This window comes from Lucilia sericata, unplaced genomic scaffold (genome assembly GCF_015586225.1).
Source record: "Lucilia sericata isolate MDLA Ls3-8-SP2 unplaced genomic scaffold, ASM1558622v1 Contig000029F_arrow, whole genome shotgun sequence".
NCBI classification, from domain to species: domain Eukaryota; kingdom Metazoa; phylum Arthropoda; class Insecta; order Diptera; family Calliphoridae; genus Lucilia; species Lucilia sericata.
The window spans coordinates 289346-309659 of NW_023994067.1; the positions used below are offsets into that span (position 1 = coordinate 289346).

Consider the following 20314-nt stretch of genomic DNA (forward strand, 5'->3'; position numbering starts at 1 on the left):
AACTGAATAATAACTTAATTTATTTTCCTAAAGGCGACACTGTGCGATCTATAGTAGTGACTTAACAGATCAACATCCTGTAATGACACACTACTGCACATTGAACCTCTTATAATTGTTTCACAATGTTTAATTGCAATTATCTTAAACAAATAATCGCAAGTTTAAAATGGTTCATTGTTTTTTTAGTTTTTAGCAAAATCATTTTACACCCAATTAACCTTTTTTAAACACTTTCACAAAGTGCAAATATTGTAAAATTTGTTGTGTTATTTTCCTCTCTACATACTTGTTTTTGTTGGTGTATTCATTTCATTGATTGCAACTTTTATTTCTTCATTTCAATTTGGGTTCTCTCCTCAAATCAATTTAATGATTTATTTTTATATTTTGTTTTTGTTTATTTATGTGAATGCATTCTGTATTACTTTCCATCAAGATGAATTCAATGCACTTTAAACAGGCAAAAAAATTATATCTATATAAAAATATGTGTAGAATGGTAAAACAAATAAATGAAAGTATTAATCTACTTAAATTTTTTTAATTGTTAATGAATTTGGTAAATATACAATAAATTGTTTAAAGTACTGGCAGCGATGTATTTAGCAAAGATATAAATACTACAAAACACAGTGCTACTTCTTGCCATTAAGGTTTGTAATACTTTCAGATTATAAAAATGCATTTTGGAGATAAAGATGAAGAAATATAAGTGCAAACAGTAAAGCTTCTTAAAATTATTCATTAATATTTAATTGTATAAATAAAATTTCTTCATTATTAAACATAATTATAAATTCTTTATAATTTTAAACTTAATTTAAAAGATAATATTTTAATTATTTCAAAAGCCTGTATAAAAACCAATTGTAATTGTTTATAAATTGTTTACTTAGAAAAAATTATGCGTTAGTTGATTTAGTTTGGAAAGTATTTACAACAAGTTAATTTTTTGATTTCATTGCATACCATCAATCATTCCACTTAACTAAATTTTGTATTAACGCTTTCATATTTATGTCATGGCAAAAAAAAAACTGAATTAATTTTCACAATTTCTTACAATCAAATACCACAAAAAATTTTTAAATTTTTTGTTTTAATTTGTGGTTTAGTAGGACACCCTTAGGGTCGGTCTGCCAACATCAATTTATATTAAAAATAAAAATTGTTTGCCAAATTAATATGAAAATGTTGAATGTTAATTAGAGTAGAAGATACATAACTCTAGGGATTAGTGCACGCAATCTATTTAACAAATATTTAACGAACAAAAAACAAATCAATGTAGACAGATGAAATGTGTAAAAGAAATTTGAAATAAAAATTAAATCACCTAAAATACACAACTCATTTATTTTCAGCAAATTAAAAAAAAAAAATATTTTCAACAACAAATATTTTCTTTTTTTTTAATTTGTTCAATTATAAAAAGAAAAGCTTCATCATACCTACATATCAAATGCGTTAAATATGATACATGGGGCATAAAGTATTGATATTGAAACCATGATTATGAAATCAAATTGCAATGAAATGAAAATGTTTAATGAAAAGGAATTCAACATAAAGAAAAGTCATAAAATTATGAAATTTTAAAGGCAATGATCTTTTAAAACAGTGATAAAAATATGGGTAATTTCGTATCAAATCTCAAAAAATCTATTTGGTTAGTAAGCCAGATATAAATCAGCTCGATCGGTTAAGAAAAATTTTAAATTTGTTTTTTTGAAATCAACGAAGAAACAGCTACCTGAACTCCTTTAGTCAATTTTTGCTAGGACCAATAGGTGAAAAGTTACACTCATGAGTTACACTGTATGACCAAAATGTTCAACCTTGACCCCCTCTAAGTCCTGCAGTTCTTGACCGATAGAGCTGAATTTGTTTATGTCTGGCCTAATATCCAATAGTACTAACCTTGTTGCAAATTTTATCCAAATCGGAAGACATCGATTTAAAATTTGGGTCACCTGACACGAAATTGCCCATATATGTATGTTTTATAGAAATTTCTTTCTCTCCAATAAGGTGAGCGGAATTTTTAACCGTTTTAAGGCTTTATATTCCGCTTTAAAGATGGCAGATACGGCATCAATCTATATATAGCCTGATTCATCATCGATTCATTAACAAAGGTACCTTTAGTACCTTTTTGGTCCTTTACAACTTGTTAATTAGTAAACATATATCTTGGATATAGCTATCAATATTATCAGACACCTATTTTTATACCCACCATCAAAAAAGATATTTTATATTGCTGCAGTAGGTTGGGTAATGAAAATGGGCAATATCGGTTCACGATTTCGCCTAGCCCCCATATAAGGTCTTTAACGCTCATAACTGTCTAAAAGAAGCATATATAGCAATGAAATTCGACATGAACATATTTTATAAAAATCTACATAGCTTTGTAAAATTTTATAAGGATCGGTCCATAATTGACCCTACACCCCATATAAGGTCCCCTTCAGAAAATGACTTTAACGCTCATAACTGTCTAAAAGAAGCATCTATAGCGATGAAATACGACATGAACATATTTTATAAGAACCAAAATCGCTTTGTAAAATTTTATAAGGATTGGTCCATAATTGACCCTACCCCCCACATAAGGTCCCCTTCAGAAAATGACTTTAACGCTCATAACTGTCTAAAAGAAGCATATATATATCGATGAAATTCGACATGAACATATTTTATAGGAAACTTAATCGCTTTGTAAAATTTTGTAAGGATCGGTCCATAATTGACCCTACCCCCATATAAGGTCCCCTTCAGAAAATGACTTTTATGCCCATTATAGACTTAAAAATGCGAGTATAGCGATGAAATTCTGCATGAATAAGTTTTGTGCTAGGCAAAATTTCTCTACCAAATTCTATGAGGATCGGTCACTAAATAAGTTTCGTTCGAGCCAAAATCGTTCTACCAAATTTTATGAGGATCGATTCATAATTGACCCTACCCCCCATATATGCTCATTACTGACTTAAAAGTCGAGTACAGCGATGAATTTCAACATAAACAATACCTGTATGAACGAAGAATGTTCTACAAAATTTTACGAGGAACGAGCGCCATTATTGATATGATCGGAATTCGGAAAAGACTTATTAAAGGCCTTCTTCCAAATATTACCCTAATGTTCATATTAATATGTATGTAAATGATGGTAAAATTCTACATATATGTAATAAATGAGAAAATTGTTTTGATACTAACAAAAGCATCGATTCTTAAATATTAAAGTTTATTTTTAAGGAATCATTCTTTTACGGCAATGATTTGATGGTGGGTATATTAGATTCGACACAGCCGAATATAACACTCTTACTTGTTTAAATTCCATCCTTATTCGGGGTAAATGGTAGAAAACTGTATTTTTGGTACATGGTACTGCATTTTTGGTACATTTCCTATTTATTAATATACATATTTAATTATTTTTTAAAACTAAATATTTGCTATTTCATTGGAGAGAAAAAAAGTACCAAAAAGGGGCAAAACGACAAAACTTAGTTTTTTTATTCAAACTCATGGAGTCATTTTTTAAAAAAATAAGGCAAATAGTCAATTTACCCACACAAAATAAGTTATCATACGAGTACTACGGCCTATGTAGGACCAAATTCGGGTAAATTCTTTGGTACTTTTTGAAAACATAATTTTTCTTGAGCAAATGAATACAGACTTCTATCATTCGAGTTTTATTTCTGATATATAGGTTTTTGCAAACTTTATTCTTGAAAAAGTCTATTCCAGGACGAAAAGGCGAAAATGGTACTATTTTTATTAGTACTTTCCACAATGAAAGAAATTGTTCCACTATTACATCAAATAGTACTTTTTGCATTTTCTTTAATATTAGTTGGTTTATCATGGTATCATTACCATGGTATTATTACCAAGTGAAATATCTATCACAGAACTGATTCAGATTTTACAATCATAGTAACAGTAAAATTTTATATTTTATAAAAAAGCATCAATAATCTTCGAATATAAAATCCCTAAAAAATACCCTTAAATCAAATTAAAAATTTACAATATAATAAAAATTTAATAAAAATATAAGCCTTAGGTAAATATAATTAATAAAACCACATGTTAACACATACTCTCAGCAAATAACTAAACATATGTTAACGGACTTTAACAATCTTTATATGAAAGCAGTTAGTTAATCACAAGACAAGACGTTTAGCCAGACGAACGGAAAACGTCTTGAAACAGTAGCATGAGTTACAAACAACTACACCATAGTAGTAGTAGTAGTAGACTGATGTAATTTGAAATCTTTGTAATTTTTTCATTTTCAAAACGCCATAAAAAAAAACATACAAAACGCTTGAACTTGCCCTTATGGATTACAATGTTAGCAAAGCATCGCTGACCACAAATAATATTCATACTCATGAGTGTAAGATACAAAAAAATAAATAAGAAATTCCAAACCAAAAGATCGACTTACCTTGAATTGAAAAGTTGAAATGTTTTCCATTGATGATGGATAATGGTGAGAAGTTGTCATGTTTTGCAAAATGCTGCTGTAAATAAAATAAAGAAATAAATTATGTTTTATTTTTATTTATACATATATTTATGTAAGTATCTAATTGTATACAAATATTAATAAGAACAAAACCCAATTTTTATATGTATTGTAATTTAAGCTTTTAAAGACCGGAAGATTTTTTTGCGCTAGCCTGATTGCAAACATTTTATTTCTCTAAAATTACATAAATTCTGAGTCATAAATGTTTGAAATATATAATAATAAGGTTGTAAATAATATGTATTACATGGGCTTATTTAAATTGTAATAATTTTTTTTTGTTTTATTTATTATTTTAATAAAAAACAAGCTGGAAAGTAGAATTGGTCATACCCGACCCTTTACCGAAGGGCCTATTATTTATTTTAATCTAAATACATATATGAGGAATTTCGTGTCAAGCGACCCAATTTTAAAAATCGATGTCTTCCGATTTGGATGAAATTTGCACCAAGGTTAGTACTATGTAGAGTTTGGGAATTCCCGGACTTTTCAATTTCCCGGGAAACGGGAATGAAAAAATTCAATTTATATAAAACTTAATTTATAACTATAATAACAACATTTTTAACAAAAACAGACTTTTTTTATAAATTTAGCGATATCTAAAATATCCCTCTTTTGAGAACAAATCAAACCATTTCTTTAATTTTGCCAACGGAATATTTTAAACATAATTATTTAAATCAAGCCTGTAGGTACATGATCTTAATATTCGCGGCAACATAGAAATATTCTTCCACTAAACTATTATACTACTACTTCCCTATTATTTAGACAATACAAGTATGATCTGTCCTTGTCTTTGTTTGGATCCCTCTGAATAGGGGCTTTTATGGAAATGAACAGGCAGATGAGTTTGCTAGAACGGTATCAGCTCTTGATATCTCCAACGCCGTTTCAGTAAAACTTTGTTAGGTATTATAAAGAGCAGTATCCACACATTCTTTCTTCAGAATGTTGAAGATAGATGGGAGGCATTGTGGCCTTTTTTCAATGACACGTTATAACCTGAATTATGCGATTTATAGCAGTAATAACAAGATACTGGGTGCTAGGCAGATATGCAAATCGGCTTGAGCTACCCTGCAATGAGTACAGTCGCAGTTGCAGGGAAAAGGAAGAAACTGTCTTCAATCTTCTCTGTGAATGTCCTGCTCTAGCCGCTAAGAGAAACTGTTGTTTGGCAGTTACTTCATAGCCAACCTTGGTGAGATAGTTTGCATACCATAGGACTACTAAACAGATCATATACTCCATAGGCAGAGTAATACTTAAGTATTAAATTAATAAGATTCATTAATAATTTATAGAATTAGTTAAATATAAGAAAAGATCAATTTTTCCTTTATTTTGTGGAAAATGTCCAGCTACTGAGATTTCCACAAACGTTGGCTTTAGAAAATCATTCATGTCAAAATGTTTTGTTCTGTTTGTACTTGATTCACGTTAAGCTTTTATATAGATTAATTGATAGTTTGTAATTAAGGATTTTTAATTTCCTTCTGCACCATTAATGATGTTTTGTAATTTGTCTTTAAAAAAATCTACGATAAATTATAAAATCGCTTATTTTTCCAAAATATGTTACAAATGCGTTTACTTAAAATTTCCCGTTTTCCCGGGAATGATTAAAAAATTTCCGGGGAAATCCCGACAAACTTTTCCCGATAATTCCCGGACGGGATTTCCCGAACCCCAAACTCTAGTACTATGGGACAGAAGGCCAGACAGCTATATCGGTCAAGAACTGCCGGACTTAAAGGGGGTCAAAGTTGGACATTTTGGTCAAACAGTGTTTTATTCAAATGAGTGTAACTTTTCACCTGTTAGTCCTAGAAAAAATTGTTCAAAGGAGTTCAGATAGCTATTTTCTTGGCCATTTTTTTCTAGGACCAATAGGGGAAAAGTTACACTCATTTGAATAAAACCCTGTATGTCCAAAACGTCCAACTTTGACCACCTGTAAGTCCGGCAGATCTTGACCAATAGCGCTGAAAATTTATGTCTAGTTTACTATCCAATACATATTACCTTGGTGCAAATTTCATCAAAATCGGAAGACATCGATTTTTAAAGTTGGGTCACTTGACATGAAATGACCCATATATATATATACTTTATAGGAAGTCTATACATCTAAAATTAGACAGAATGTATTAAATGTGGTACTGTGCTATGACTTGACTTTCGAAATGGTACCTAATTAACAAAAATTTTAGAATAAGCTTCTATACACAGAGGGAAAAAGAAATATACACGCCTGGTACCAAATTGACATCAAAATGTTTATAATTTTTCAATACCATGTGTATATACATACGTACGACAACACTATGTAATGTTGACAACATTGCAACAATTATACACATCCGTTGTCTAAATGTTAACAAACGTGGTAAGCTCACTATTGGCAACGGATTGTTTGTCAATAGTGAGCTTACCAATTTAGATTTTGACAACGAATTGTTGCAATGTTGACAACGTTGCGTTGTCAACATTAAATAGTGTTGTCGTACGTATGTATGTACTTTGACAACGGATGTTATTGAAAAATTATAAAATCTTTGATGTCAATTTGGTAACAGGCGTGTATATTTATTTTTCCCTCTATGTAGAGATCTTATATTTAGATCCTTGGACAAATTTCTTTATATTTTTCCCATCAGCGTTTCTGAGGAATGTTCTATTTTAAATAACATCGCTTCTAATATATTGAATCTAATTTACACGAAAACCTGGTATAGTAGATAAATTGGTTTATATTTGTATAGTTGTGCTCTTAAGTCGGTGTGTCCACTAATACAACGGACTATCTTAAACTTTGACATAAGTATTAACTGATATAAATATATTAGAAAATAAGTAAGATTATTAGTCCTTCCAATAAATTGGTTTTATATACTTTCACAATTTTATTTTTACCCACTAAAAAGTTAAAGTATTCCTAAAAACAACTTGTATTTGCAAAATTAAAAAAATATATATATTTAAGTATCTAACTTTGTTGCCAACTGCAAGTTTAAAAATTTCTAAGTTGCCTTTTAATGACATATAAGTGATGATGATGCAAATCCTACATGGATTCTCAGCTAAGCTCAACTAGGAATCATTTTCCCTTCAGAGTAATAAACATTTCAACGTCATCATTAACACGATCAATATGCTAAACGGAATAAATGCCATTCAAAATAAAATATTTACATAAGTATGTGTATTCACAAATACATTAAAGAAAAACTTACATACATACATACATACATACACCAGCAGCAATAGTAGTAAAATAAAATCAAATGAAACTCTTACAATTGATATAAAATACCATAAAGTAGATATCAGATTTAAGTAGTAAGTACCAACAAAAAAACGAAACAAAAAAACAATTAAACACACATGCAACAAACAACACCTTACACCATGCTACAGATTAGCAGATGCTGATGATGATTTTTTATACTCAACAGTAGTTGTTAAAAGCATAAAAAAAATAATGTTGCTGCTGCTACTTCTTGGTAAATACTACTAATAAATTTTATATTTGATTATTGCTGTGGCTTGGTGCTAATGTTGCTGCTAATGCTGTTGCTACAGCTACTGTGATTTTCTATGTGTGTAAGTGAATTTTGATGTTTTTTTGTTTCTTAATGTTGGTTAAACCCCACTCAGTTAACATCTTTTGTTTTAGTTGCTTTGCTTTTGAAAACACATATTTTTTGTGTGTGTTTGCTTATGATTTTTTAAAAGAAATACAAAATTATTTTGCCGCAAGATCTCATTTATTTGCGGCCGCTCAAGGTGTTCACATCTCAAGACATAACAAACAAAACAAATAGTAAAGAAAAAAATAAATTAATTATAACAAATTGTCGTGTAATTGTTATAGAAATAAACGATTTAAATTTATAACGAGATGTTTTAAGCGCGAGTGAATTTTTAGCATTAAATAAAACGAAAGAAGGATTTTAACTAATAAAATAATAATATTAACAAAAATTAATTCCACATAAAAAATAATTAAAAATATATAAAGTGAGTGTTGCTAAAAAAGTTAAAATAATAGTATTTAATTTAATATAAGATGTTAATGCCTTTAGAATCAAAAGACTTAGGCAACATACTTGTATATTGCAAACGACCTTCAAAGTTTGTTGCTTAAGTCTTTTGTTTTTGTATTGGCGTCTAAATGATAAGAGGATGTGTAGGCTAAGTGCATTTGTGCAGTTGGTTGAATAAAAGAAACCCTTTTAATGGAATACTTTAAAGTTTGTTTCTTAAGTCTTTTGTTTTATTATATTTATTTGAAGAAAATAAACTTTGTTTTCTATAATATCATATTCTTTTTATATTTTTATTTGTACTTGAACCTTTAATCCATGGACTTTTTATAGTTTTATGGTTTATTTACTTATCTGTCTCTCTCTCTCTCTTTCTCCACATTTTAAGTAATAATAGTTATAATGGCTTTTTAAGACTCTTAAAATCAGTTCCTTTTATGCGTGATCATACTTAGGTATAATATCTTAATGACTTTACATAATATTTAATAGTATTTTAAATGCTTGCATATTTATGTATGTATTATAAATAGATGTTGATATGTACATATGTGTGCTTTTAATAGCATATATCTTGATATAATAATTAGCAAGAAAAAATATATATACAAAAGTTGTAAATATTAGTTCTATAATTAATTTTTAATGGCCTTTGAGAAAGGGTTCTTAACTAAAAATTTTATTTGCTTTTATGTCAAGTCATATATTTTCTTTTGAATATAATGAACCAGGTTTAGATATTAAAAGTAAATGTAAAAAATCCTTTCACGCTTTATATCTTTAAAGTAATTGGTAAAAATCTGCTGTAACACGCACATCCTATACACAAAAATTACTCGCAATTAAAAAAGTGCCTCAAACATAGTTTAATTTTGAACTAGATAACGCCAAATTTAATTATTTTCAATATTTTACGAGTTATTTGCTATATTAGCCTTTTGGGGATGTAAAGAAATTCCTTTAAAGATAGCAAATTAGTGATGTCTATCTGTCAATTTTAAGGTATGTTCAATAATTAAAAAATGTTAATAATTATTACTTATTTATCAATTAACACCTATTAGCTATTGAACTCTATCTAAGATCCAAGAGGTGACAAAAACTTAATTGTGAATTCCAAATGAATTCCAAAAGCTAAATTTTGCGACCGTTTGCAATCCCGATAATTTTAAATGTTTTGGTTCAAACTTCTGATTAAATGTCTTTTAAATTTTAAAGATATCATAAATCTTGACAATGTGGTCGATAATTTCATGACCACGCCCACTTACTTGCTGGTTTTGATTATTGTGTTTTCCGAATTCTTTTTTCATCACTGTTTAAAACAAAATATTATTAAAATCAGCTTTATGCTTAAAAATCACTGTTTAAAACAAAATATTATTAAAATCAGCTTTATGCTTAAAAAATATGACTAACATATTTTTATTGACCACGCCCACTTTGCACTATACTATAATGAGAATAAACTTTTTATATAAAAAGTAGGCGTGGGCATGATATAATCGTCCCTTGTTGTTCTAACTCCGTTTGTGAACATATGTACTTAATATGAAGTCTTTACTTGCGCTATTTCGTGGGAGATATTGACCTATTTTTTTAATATTTGATTCTCCTATTTATTATTCATATTATAACTTTTAACAGATTTCTGTGTTTTATATCCTATTTACTATCAAAATCCAAAAAAGTAATTTTCCACTTCAGAGCCGTGACGCCACCAGTTAACGTAGTCCTATTACGATATTTTTTCAAATTTAAGTCGAGAGGTAGACACGGTCAATACTGACAACTTCTTCAAAATTATAGAATAGTATATTTGAGACATAAGCATACAATCAAGAGGACTTAAAGAACAAAATATGAGAAATTTGTGGGTAACACGACAATTTGTGATAATTTTTGTTATTGTAGATATAATTGTCCAACTCACAATCGATGTTGTATAGGTGTATGTCGTAATATTTTTTTTATTGTTTTGTTTAAAAAAATGTATTTCAACAATTTTTATGACATACAATCATACAACGATACGACATCGATTGTGAATTGGACAATTGTGTTTATTGAAATTAATATACAATTTGGATCATTCAAATCTAAATACAACAACATCACTGTTATATCATCGTATTTTTTGCAATATTTTATTGTTGCGGAATTTTGCCCATAACTTCGTAATCTGGGGTCTTCAGAAAATTTATTTCAACTAGCTTAATAACTTCCGCTATCTTATAAAACAAGTATTGTTACGGATTATTCAAATCTTACTAAAAAAAATGTGTAAATGAAAATTTCCTATAATAATTATTGATATAAAAACACTTTATATTAAACAAAAAGTATATGTAAATCCCCTTAATAATAATAAATATACCATACAATTAGTTTCTTTTAAACTGAACTTGACATTTTGTGGAATTTTAATTAAAAGTTATTTGCACACTTTTCATGGAATAAAACTAAAATGGAATAAAAAGATAACCTTGCAATCAAAATCCCAGGAATAATTATAATTTCAAACACTTGCAATTTTTACGAGTCATTTTAAAATATTTGTTTGACAGCTAAACAAAACATCAAACAGAAGTACATAATCATAATACAAATGAAAAATAATTATAAAATTACAATAAATACTTAGTTATTCAGTTTTGAATATTACCTCATCATGCTTTGCTTAGTTTTTTAAATAATCAATATCTAGAATACAATTATTTGGGGAATTCTAGTTTAATTTGTAAAATAAATAAATATGTTCTAATTAAAAATATTCAAGTAATTTGTACAAATTGTTTGTAAATAATTTGTTTGCTGAAGAATTAAATTTCATAAGAAATTAATATAATTGTCGAAATTACGTTGTTATTATTTCACACCAAGTAGCAGAGAATGTGTATTTTAACAAGTACATATGTAGACAGAAGATTAACAAATGGGAAGAATACCTTACCTAAAATAGATTAAAAGCTTGCAAAAAAGTAATTGTACATTAACCCAGCAAAAACTCGGTAATGGCATGTACTAACATAACCATAGTTTTTAGGTGTGAAAATTATAATTTAAAATAAAATATGTACCTAAGTAGTAGTGTTGTGAGTACGACTACGAACTAACGAGGCCCAGGTTCGTATTATGTGAACTTTTTTGCGCGTAAAACAAAACAACTTTTTATATCCCTATTTGTAATTACTTATTTAACTATTTATTTGTCAGCGAGCGTGGTAACTACTTACTTGAAATTCTAATGAATAAGTAGTGAAAAGTCTACTTTTTTTTAGCTCTTTAATGTAAGTTTGTGCTGGGATATTTAGAAAATAACATTATGACAAGATGACTGATTGATTCATCATCGCACAGCCTAAACGTATAAAGCTAAAAAGTTAAAATTTTGACAGATCATTGCTCTCAAAACCTCATATCTCCTAAAAAAGGCACAACAAAACTTTAATACTTATCGTTTTACAATCAAAAACGAATGGACAGGCGACTGGTACTTTTTTTTTAAATTCGGTCCTTTTAGCTAGTATACGGGTAAAACTATATGAATATAAATTGAGTACTTTTTAGGTGTGAAAATAGTACATATTTTTGGTACATTTTTCACAAAACATACTGTCTTATCAATTGACTTATACATATGAATAGTTAACGATGCATTTTGTAATAAGTACCAAATGGGACTAAAAAGGGGAAATTTAATTTTATTCTAACTCATTGAGCTAATTTTGATAAAATATGAAGAATTGGTATATTAAGTGACACTAATGGGGTGTTATTTGTAACTGCGGTACAAGGACTATTTTTTTGGTACTTTTACGTTCTTCAACTGGTACCTTTTTGAGTTTTCTATAATATGGAACATAGAAACATGAAATTAAGTATGTAGAGACGGTAGTAAATCAAAATATTGGTCATACCCCCCACAAAAGTATATATTTTCCGGGCCCTTTCTAGGGACAATCTAGCCATGTCCGTCCGTATGTTCATCTGTCTGTTGAAATCACGATACTGATCACAATAAAGGAGCTAAAGAGTTAAAATTTTGTACAATTATTCTCTATTGATAAGGTTTGTTTGGTATTGAGCATTATCGATCCACAAATTTCATAAGAACATATATCTCTTAAAAAATTGTATAGTGATCGTTTCATAATTGACCCTACCCCCACATAAGATCCCCTTCAGAAAATGATTTTAAAACTCAAAACTGACTTTATAATAGCAGTACAATGACGAAATTCGACCCTTTATAAGAACAAAAATCTCTTACATGCATTTTATAGGGATCGGTTTATAATTGACCCTGCCCCCCATATATGATCCCATTTAGAAATTGACTTTAAAGCTCATAACTGGCTTAATAAGAGCAGTATAAAGACGAAATTCGACACAAACTAGTTTTATAAAAACACAAATCTTTCTATAAAATTTTATGAGGATTGGTTCATAATTGACCCTCAGTATAAGGTCGCCTTAATAAAACGACTTTAACGCTTAACTGACTTAATAATAGCAATATAGTGACGAAACAATTTTATAATCACAAAGCTTACACACAGTTATTGATGCCAAATAGGCTTAAAAATACCGAATTTCCACAATCCTTAAATATTTTAGGCTCTTTTAAAGAAAATTCGCAAATCCATACTCTAAAGTTTATTTAACTAATATTTGGTGAAAAACTTCTAACATCAAGACTTGGTTATCCTTCTCTTGTCATTTTACGTCAACATACTTTTTATGCTCCGTTAAATTCTTTTTTTCTCCCCTACAAATCTTACACTAATCCGTTGTCATATTTTTAATTAAATTGTTTTTTTTTTAAATAGAAATTTTATACCACATACAAACTCTAAACAAAACGATCACTATGTAATTATTGTAATGAAGAATGATAATCAGAATTTTAAATATCATATTTCAAAAGATTCATTTTTTTAATAACTAAAAGTTTAACAGATTTTAATTAAGATTTTTAATGTTTTTTCTTCATACATTAAAAATTAATGAAAACTATAAATAATTGTTTCCCTATTTTTACCTTTGCTGTAAAGTATTTTATATAAAAAATGAACAAATTTAAAAAAATCTTAATCAGCAAATATTTTATGGCAAATATTAATTTAAATTTGTAATTTATGAGAGACGTTGTGGTGTGTTGGAACGACCGATTATTAATGGTATGTAAGTGTGTAAAAGGGGAGAACAAACTTTATGTTAAAGAAGGGGCCATAACAAATTGAAATGTTTTTTTTTTTTACTATGACCCACATTTAAGTAATTAAAGTTATCCAACGGATTACAATACTTTATTTTTAATGGAATTATATTGGAATGTTATGGCTTATATCTGTGTTATCCAAGTGTCTTAGGGACCGATTTACATATATATATATGAATTATCTTCTGAAAGCAGGATGTGATGCTGATGGTGGATTTGGAAACTTAGTAAAATATGTTAATATATCCTAAAACTGGCGCACTGTTTGTGATAAGTAATGATAAGAAAGAAATTACAGTAATATATAAAATTACTTGGTTGATAATTTCAAAAGGTCTTAAAATCGGTAAATATATAATATAGTTAAATATAGAATCGGGCTTTAAAGAAATTTATCACTCTTTTATAATTCTGTAGAGTTCGATCCATAAATAACCTAAGCCTTCATAAAAGGCTCTATTCCGCAAATAACTCTAATGCTCATACTTGTTAGTATTTCATAAGAATCCAGAAGATAGATATTTTAATAAAATTTCAATATTTTAAAAAGATTTCTATAGTTAATAAAAAATTTGTATAATAACATTCCATCACATACATATTTTTAAGTACTTTACAATGTCATTTACCTAAGCTACGGGTAACATGTATGATACCAAAATCTTAAGGCTATTTTTTTATTATTTCTGTTATACGCAGAACTATATATAGAACACCACAGTTCGTTCATCGGCATGTAAGAGAAATCTTTTTAAAAAGAACTTTTATAATTGAAAATAATAAAAAATGGTTAAGGTTCAATGAAGCAAATTAAAAATTTGCATAAATTAAAGCGACAATATATGAACAAGTAAAATTATTAATAACCTCCGGCAATATTACACATATAAATTGAGGCATTATTTGTTTAAAAACTTAAACAGCTCAAAGGTTTTAGACCACAAAAATCTGAACAGAAGCATTAATAAGAGAGTGACAGCATTAAAGCAAATGAATATTTACAAAAAAGTAAACACTTAAAAGCACTGCTTAAGGGTTATACGAAAAGAGAAAAAAACCACGACCACCAAGTAGCTTTCATATTCATATTTTTTGTTTTTGCAACAAATTTAAAGAAAAACAACCAAAAAACAATCAACAGCTGTGAATAGAAATAAACTCAAATAAACATACATACAATATAATCAGCGGTTAAATGATCGTTGTTAAACGATCGTATGTGTTTAAACTTTTCATTAATTAATCACTCATTAACTTAAGTAGACGCAAAAAATATAAAGAAACAAATATGTACGTTGAAATACGATATGATATGTTGACGATTACATTTTAAAGATAAAGATACAAAAAAATATGTATATTCATTGAATAAATAAACCAAACGAACGAATATCATGGGTATAAACCATACATGGGAGTAGTTAATTATATCGACTAATTAATTGACGATTTCATTAGCATTACATTGAAAAAAATTATAATTATTTTTTTTTTTTCATTAGCATTATTTTGTCTAATGGTAATGGTTTTAATGAAACGATTTCATTAGTAATTATTTAAAAATAAATTTTCATTACCATTATTCAATGGATTTTAAAAATGTTCGAACATTAGTTCGAATTTCGAAATTAATTTCGAATATCCGAACATTATAATGTATTGTCATTAGGTGAAATCATGTATGCCAAATTTCAGCACATTCGGACTAGAAGAACTAGTTTTAACAGCTTTAAAAATTTTTCGAACACGAGTTCGAATTTTCGAAATTTTTTTTTTTAGGTTTTATGACACAGAGATTAATTTAAAAACATAAAAAAAATTTCGAAAATAACTTCGAATTTTCGAACTTAATTTCGAATATTCGAACATATTATTGTATTGTCATCAGATGTACTTATGACTGCAAAATTTCAGCCAATTTGGGCTACGGGAACTGGTTTTAAAAGCTTTCAAACCTCGAATCTTCGAAAAATTTCCTTAATATATTTTTCGACAATTATAAATACTAATTAAATTCGTTTTTGAAAATTCATTATCAAATTCATTACCATTATCAAAAAAAGTTATAATGAAAAAAATATAATTTTCATTAAATGGTACTTAAAATATTTTTCATTACAATTTTTTCTATAAATGGTAATGAAATTTTAATGCTTAATGAAAAATTCCCATGTATGGTATAAACATACATATATATTGGCGCTGATTGTTATTTTAAAGGCGTCTTAAGGCGGGCGTTGACTGTTGTTTAAGATGAAATGAGCGAGGGAGAGAGAAAGAAATATAAGATGCCCATGCGCGTGCGAATTTAAGCAATTTTTTCACTAGAAAAAAAATATATAATTAATGAGATCTAACATGCTAAAGATGTCTCAGATATTTAATTTATTCGAAGAAAAGAGTTTAATGCTTGGCTGCACTTCAACAAACTTTATTAATTTTAAATCAATCATTTACTTTATTTGTTGGTAGAGGTGAGAACGAATTGTATCTTTAAATGTTTTTAAATCGTGCAATGTTGCAACAATGTGTAGAAACTGTTATTGGGTTATTATTAGATTTTTCATTGAAAATATTTGGCATAAAAATGTGTCAGATAAAAACAATAAGTAGAAGAGCTTTACGTGAACAGCATTAACAAACACAGGGAGAGCTTATGAGACGACTCGCCACCGTCTCTACGAGCTTCTTACACGCCGTTGACAAGTTTTGTACATGGTTTCTGCCGGTCTTCGTAAAAGCGCTGCCCCGTTGCTTAACATAAGAGGTGCAAAAACATACTTCCGTTTAAAACCATGCAGATGGGATGGCCTGTGTTGATTCGTCAACAGCACCCAGAGACGGTAATCGGTAGACCGAAAAACGAATCCATCAAATATGCTGATTACTTACAGAAAACACATTGTGGTAAATCTGGTATAAACAGAGTAAACCCTATCATTCATGCGATACACTCATTAAAAAAACATCCGATACACTCGCTCTAGGTATACGGATGGGCGAGGCCCGCATACCCCTTCATTCACTCCGTATCATACACACTTGACACTTGTACTTATGCCGAATTATAGAATTTACCCTGTATCAGTCTTTTAACCAACATTCTCTTCCCACAAGTTTCGGGTTAAACCACAGCCACCACGTGGATGCGGGACAAAACAAGTTCGAAAGTCTGCTCTTTGGAATACCGGTTTCCCTGGTACCAGATTATAAGGCTCCTTGGTCCGACGCCAGGTCAAATCATTCAAGTAAAGACTCTACCAGTTTATAATCTCGGCAGACTAAAGGTATTAGTAGCTCCTCTTTTCCCCCAGATTGCAATAACACCAAGATGAGGAAGATCATCAAGGTAACATGCCCCGGGTGGTGTTAACAATATTCCAAATACAAAGATCATGTATCCAAAAGGCAATTAATCGAAAGGGTCTTTATAGTATTGTTTTAGTTAAGTTATATATAAGCCGACTAAAAGCTTATTACTTTGGGTCCAATCAGGGGACATTCTTGAATCATTCTCGTTTTCTTGTAGAGAGATTTGTTGCTTTTCTCATGAGGCTTTATTTCGGAAATTTGGAGCAAACGATCATTTTATCAGTATTTTTTGGGGATCGTGACTCCAAAGTTCAATGTAGGAAGTAAACGTTAAGGGATAAGGGAATCAAATGATCTCATTTTTCTCTGGCGATCATGACTAAAAATATATATGTAAATAGCTCGATCTTTACCGAAAATCGGTGACTATTTATCATTATCAAAGATTATTTGTTTCTCTATAGATCCCAACAAGGTTCATAAATGAGATAGGATAGATATAGGTAGCTCATTTAAATAATGGAAAGTGTTAACATTGACTCAATGACCACAAAATTTAAAATTCGTGTAATTTAACGCCCAATTAATGATTGCGTTTTTTTATTATATTTATTTATTATTTTTTTTCTCAGTTCAATTCGTTTGACTTAATGAAACAAATCAAAATTATTTATGCGTAGTAATTAATCATTAATTTCTTTGTTTTTTTTTTCTCTATATATTTACACATATCTGTTGTCGATTTTATTTGAATATGAATTTTTAATAATATTTTTTATTTTTTATTTTTTTCTTTTAAATGTTGAAATAAAACAACTGTTTTTCAAAAATATCTTATTGGGTGGGTGATTAACTGACACACTTTTATTATAATTGAGCAGTCGGAGTCGGTAGTTTTGTGATTTTTTTGGTGCGAATAGTGAAATGACGATTTCGCAAGTGTCAAATTTATTTCATTTTTTTTCTTTTGAATAATAAAGTTGTTATGTTCGACTGTTGGTAGATTGTCAAGAAGTTTAATTAATGTGTTTACCGCATTTTTGAATAGAAATACTTTCAATTCGGTAAGCAATAAAAGAAAATAGGTTAAGGCTTTAAAAACACTATCGAAATTGATTATTAAGTAATAGTACAATAGATATTACATTATTTAAAAATATTTAATATTTAATAACAATGAATGGTAGGCAATTGTTATTTAGTAGAATAATATATAACAACATCTCATCTCATTTACTTATGAAATTTTATTTATTTTAATTATAATTCCACTGAATATTTTCTTTTATTTTATATTTCAGCATGTTGTACACGCGACAGTCTATCACTTTATGTTTAATATCATTCCTAACAATTCTTGCCACACCTGCCTTTCTAGTCAAAGCCTATATTATTGATACGACTGCATCAACTGCCCAATCAACACCCTCTTCCTATTTGGGTTCAAAAGTTCTATTTCAAAGTCCTAGTGTCGAAAATATTTACAAAGAAATGATTGTGTCATCGAAACCTTTAAATTTACGCAAATATTCAACACGTCCCAAAACTAAGAAGACTAAAAAAGATTCACGAATCTATTATATACCCATACCACCACTGCCATATCGTTTTCTACCCGGCATCGGTTACGATTATCAACCTATGAAAATTAAACCTTTACTAGTGGAACCAGAGGTGGCTGTGACTACAGAGGATTATTCGGGTTATAAAATTCCAAATCCTTATAAACATTATCAACAACAATTACAAATGTCCTACTTTAAACCATTGATGGCAATGCAGCAGCAGCAGCAACAACAAAATTATCAAATACCCACAACACAGGCACCAGTTCGAAAACCACCAGTAGCAGAGAGTAAAGTATTTCGTCTAGATCGTGACGATTATTATTTTAATGGTCGGCCATTTAGATTGCAAGTGGCGCATGCTGGTCCAAAATACAATTTAACACCGCAAAATTTAAAATCATCATTTTATTTCGATAAAAATATTATTTATTAAGTTATACTTTATAGTTTAAAAATAAATGTAAATTAAAAGATAAAGCTATTTAAGGTGTTTTTCTTTTTCCTTAAGAGTACAATTTTTCAGTCAAATAAGGAGGGCATGGGGTATCAAATGTTCAATTAATAAATACGTCATTGAGAGCACAAAAGTAGATCCATATTATTGGCGAAAGAAACGGAACTCAAGTGTTATACTTGCAAAATATTTATTGAAAATAACCTAGTCTTCGAATTTTTAAAGAAAAAATATTAAGAGAGTCACCCGATAAAAATTGAATCTGATGTACAGTTCCTCTACTTACCAAATCTGATCTCTACTTTAGTTTTTCGAGATATCGTCTGCTAAATTTTGAAAACTTCATTTAAGCTTTACTTTAAGATATCTAGAACAGAGAAGAACATATAACACAAATATTTTAGAGTCGACTGATTGGACTTTCAGTTGTCATAAATTCTATAAGGTCTAAACGGTGGGACCAAGTTTCTTAAAATTGTAATAGTGAATTCTTGTATGTCTGGAAGGATATATAGGCTACTATTTATTTCGAAGTTTTAAGTAGGCGAGGTGTCACGCCTACCTGCAAAATACATACATACATACTACATATATCAGAAACTGCAACAGTTAGAGCCCTCAAACTTTGTATAGACAACTTTGACATCTACATATATGTACGAATGAGCGTTTGTGAACAAAACTGGGAAAAATTATTTAGTATATCTGATAAAATTATAGTATATCTGAGAGTAAGAGTTCTAAAATTTTCTAGGATCCACTTTATTATCAAATTGAATATTTTAAAGAATTCACGTCCGTTGTAAATATTTGGCTAATAAATTTTCAGATAGTGGCCTCCGGTAGGTTAGTGGTTAGTGTTCTAGTCTCGGAGGTGGTGGGTTCGATTCCCATCTGAGGCACTGGTTAAGAAGCGCACAACATGTTCGATAGAGGCCTAGGTGTATTTCTTCCTCCTTTCAAACTAACTAAATAATAGGATTAGCAATGCGGCACCTTCCATATGAATTAAATACAAATATATATATATATATATATGGAAAACCGTTAGAGCTAGAATATTCAGATTTTGCACGGGCAACATAGAAATCCATATAAACGATTTGGGAAACACATGGTCGGACCAGCAATAGT

General features: G+C 29.0%; 1 protein-coding gene across 1 annotated transcript; it reads left to right on the forward strand.

Moving 5' to 3' along the window:
* Positions 1–8360: 8360 nt before the first annotated feature.
* LOC119610811 lies at positions 8361–19191 on the forward strand. The gene is made up of 2 exons (XM_037966182.1): positions 8361–8596; positions 18460–19191. The coding sequence occupies exon 2, from the start codon at positions 18461–18463 to the stop codon at positions 19157–19159; it is 699 nt and encodes a 232-aa protein (XP_037822110.1). The 5' UTR covers positions 8361–8596; position 18460; the 3' UTR covers positions 19160–19191.
* Positions 19192–20314: the final 1123 nt, after the last annotated feature.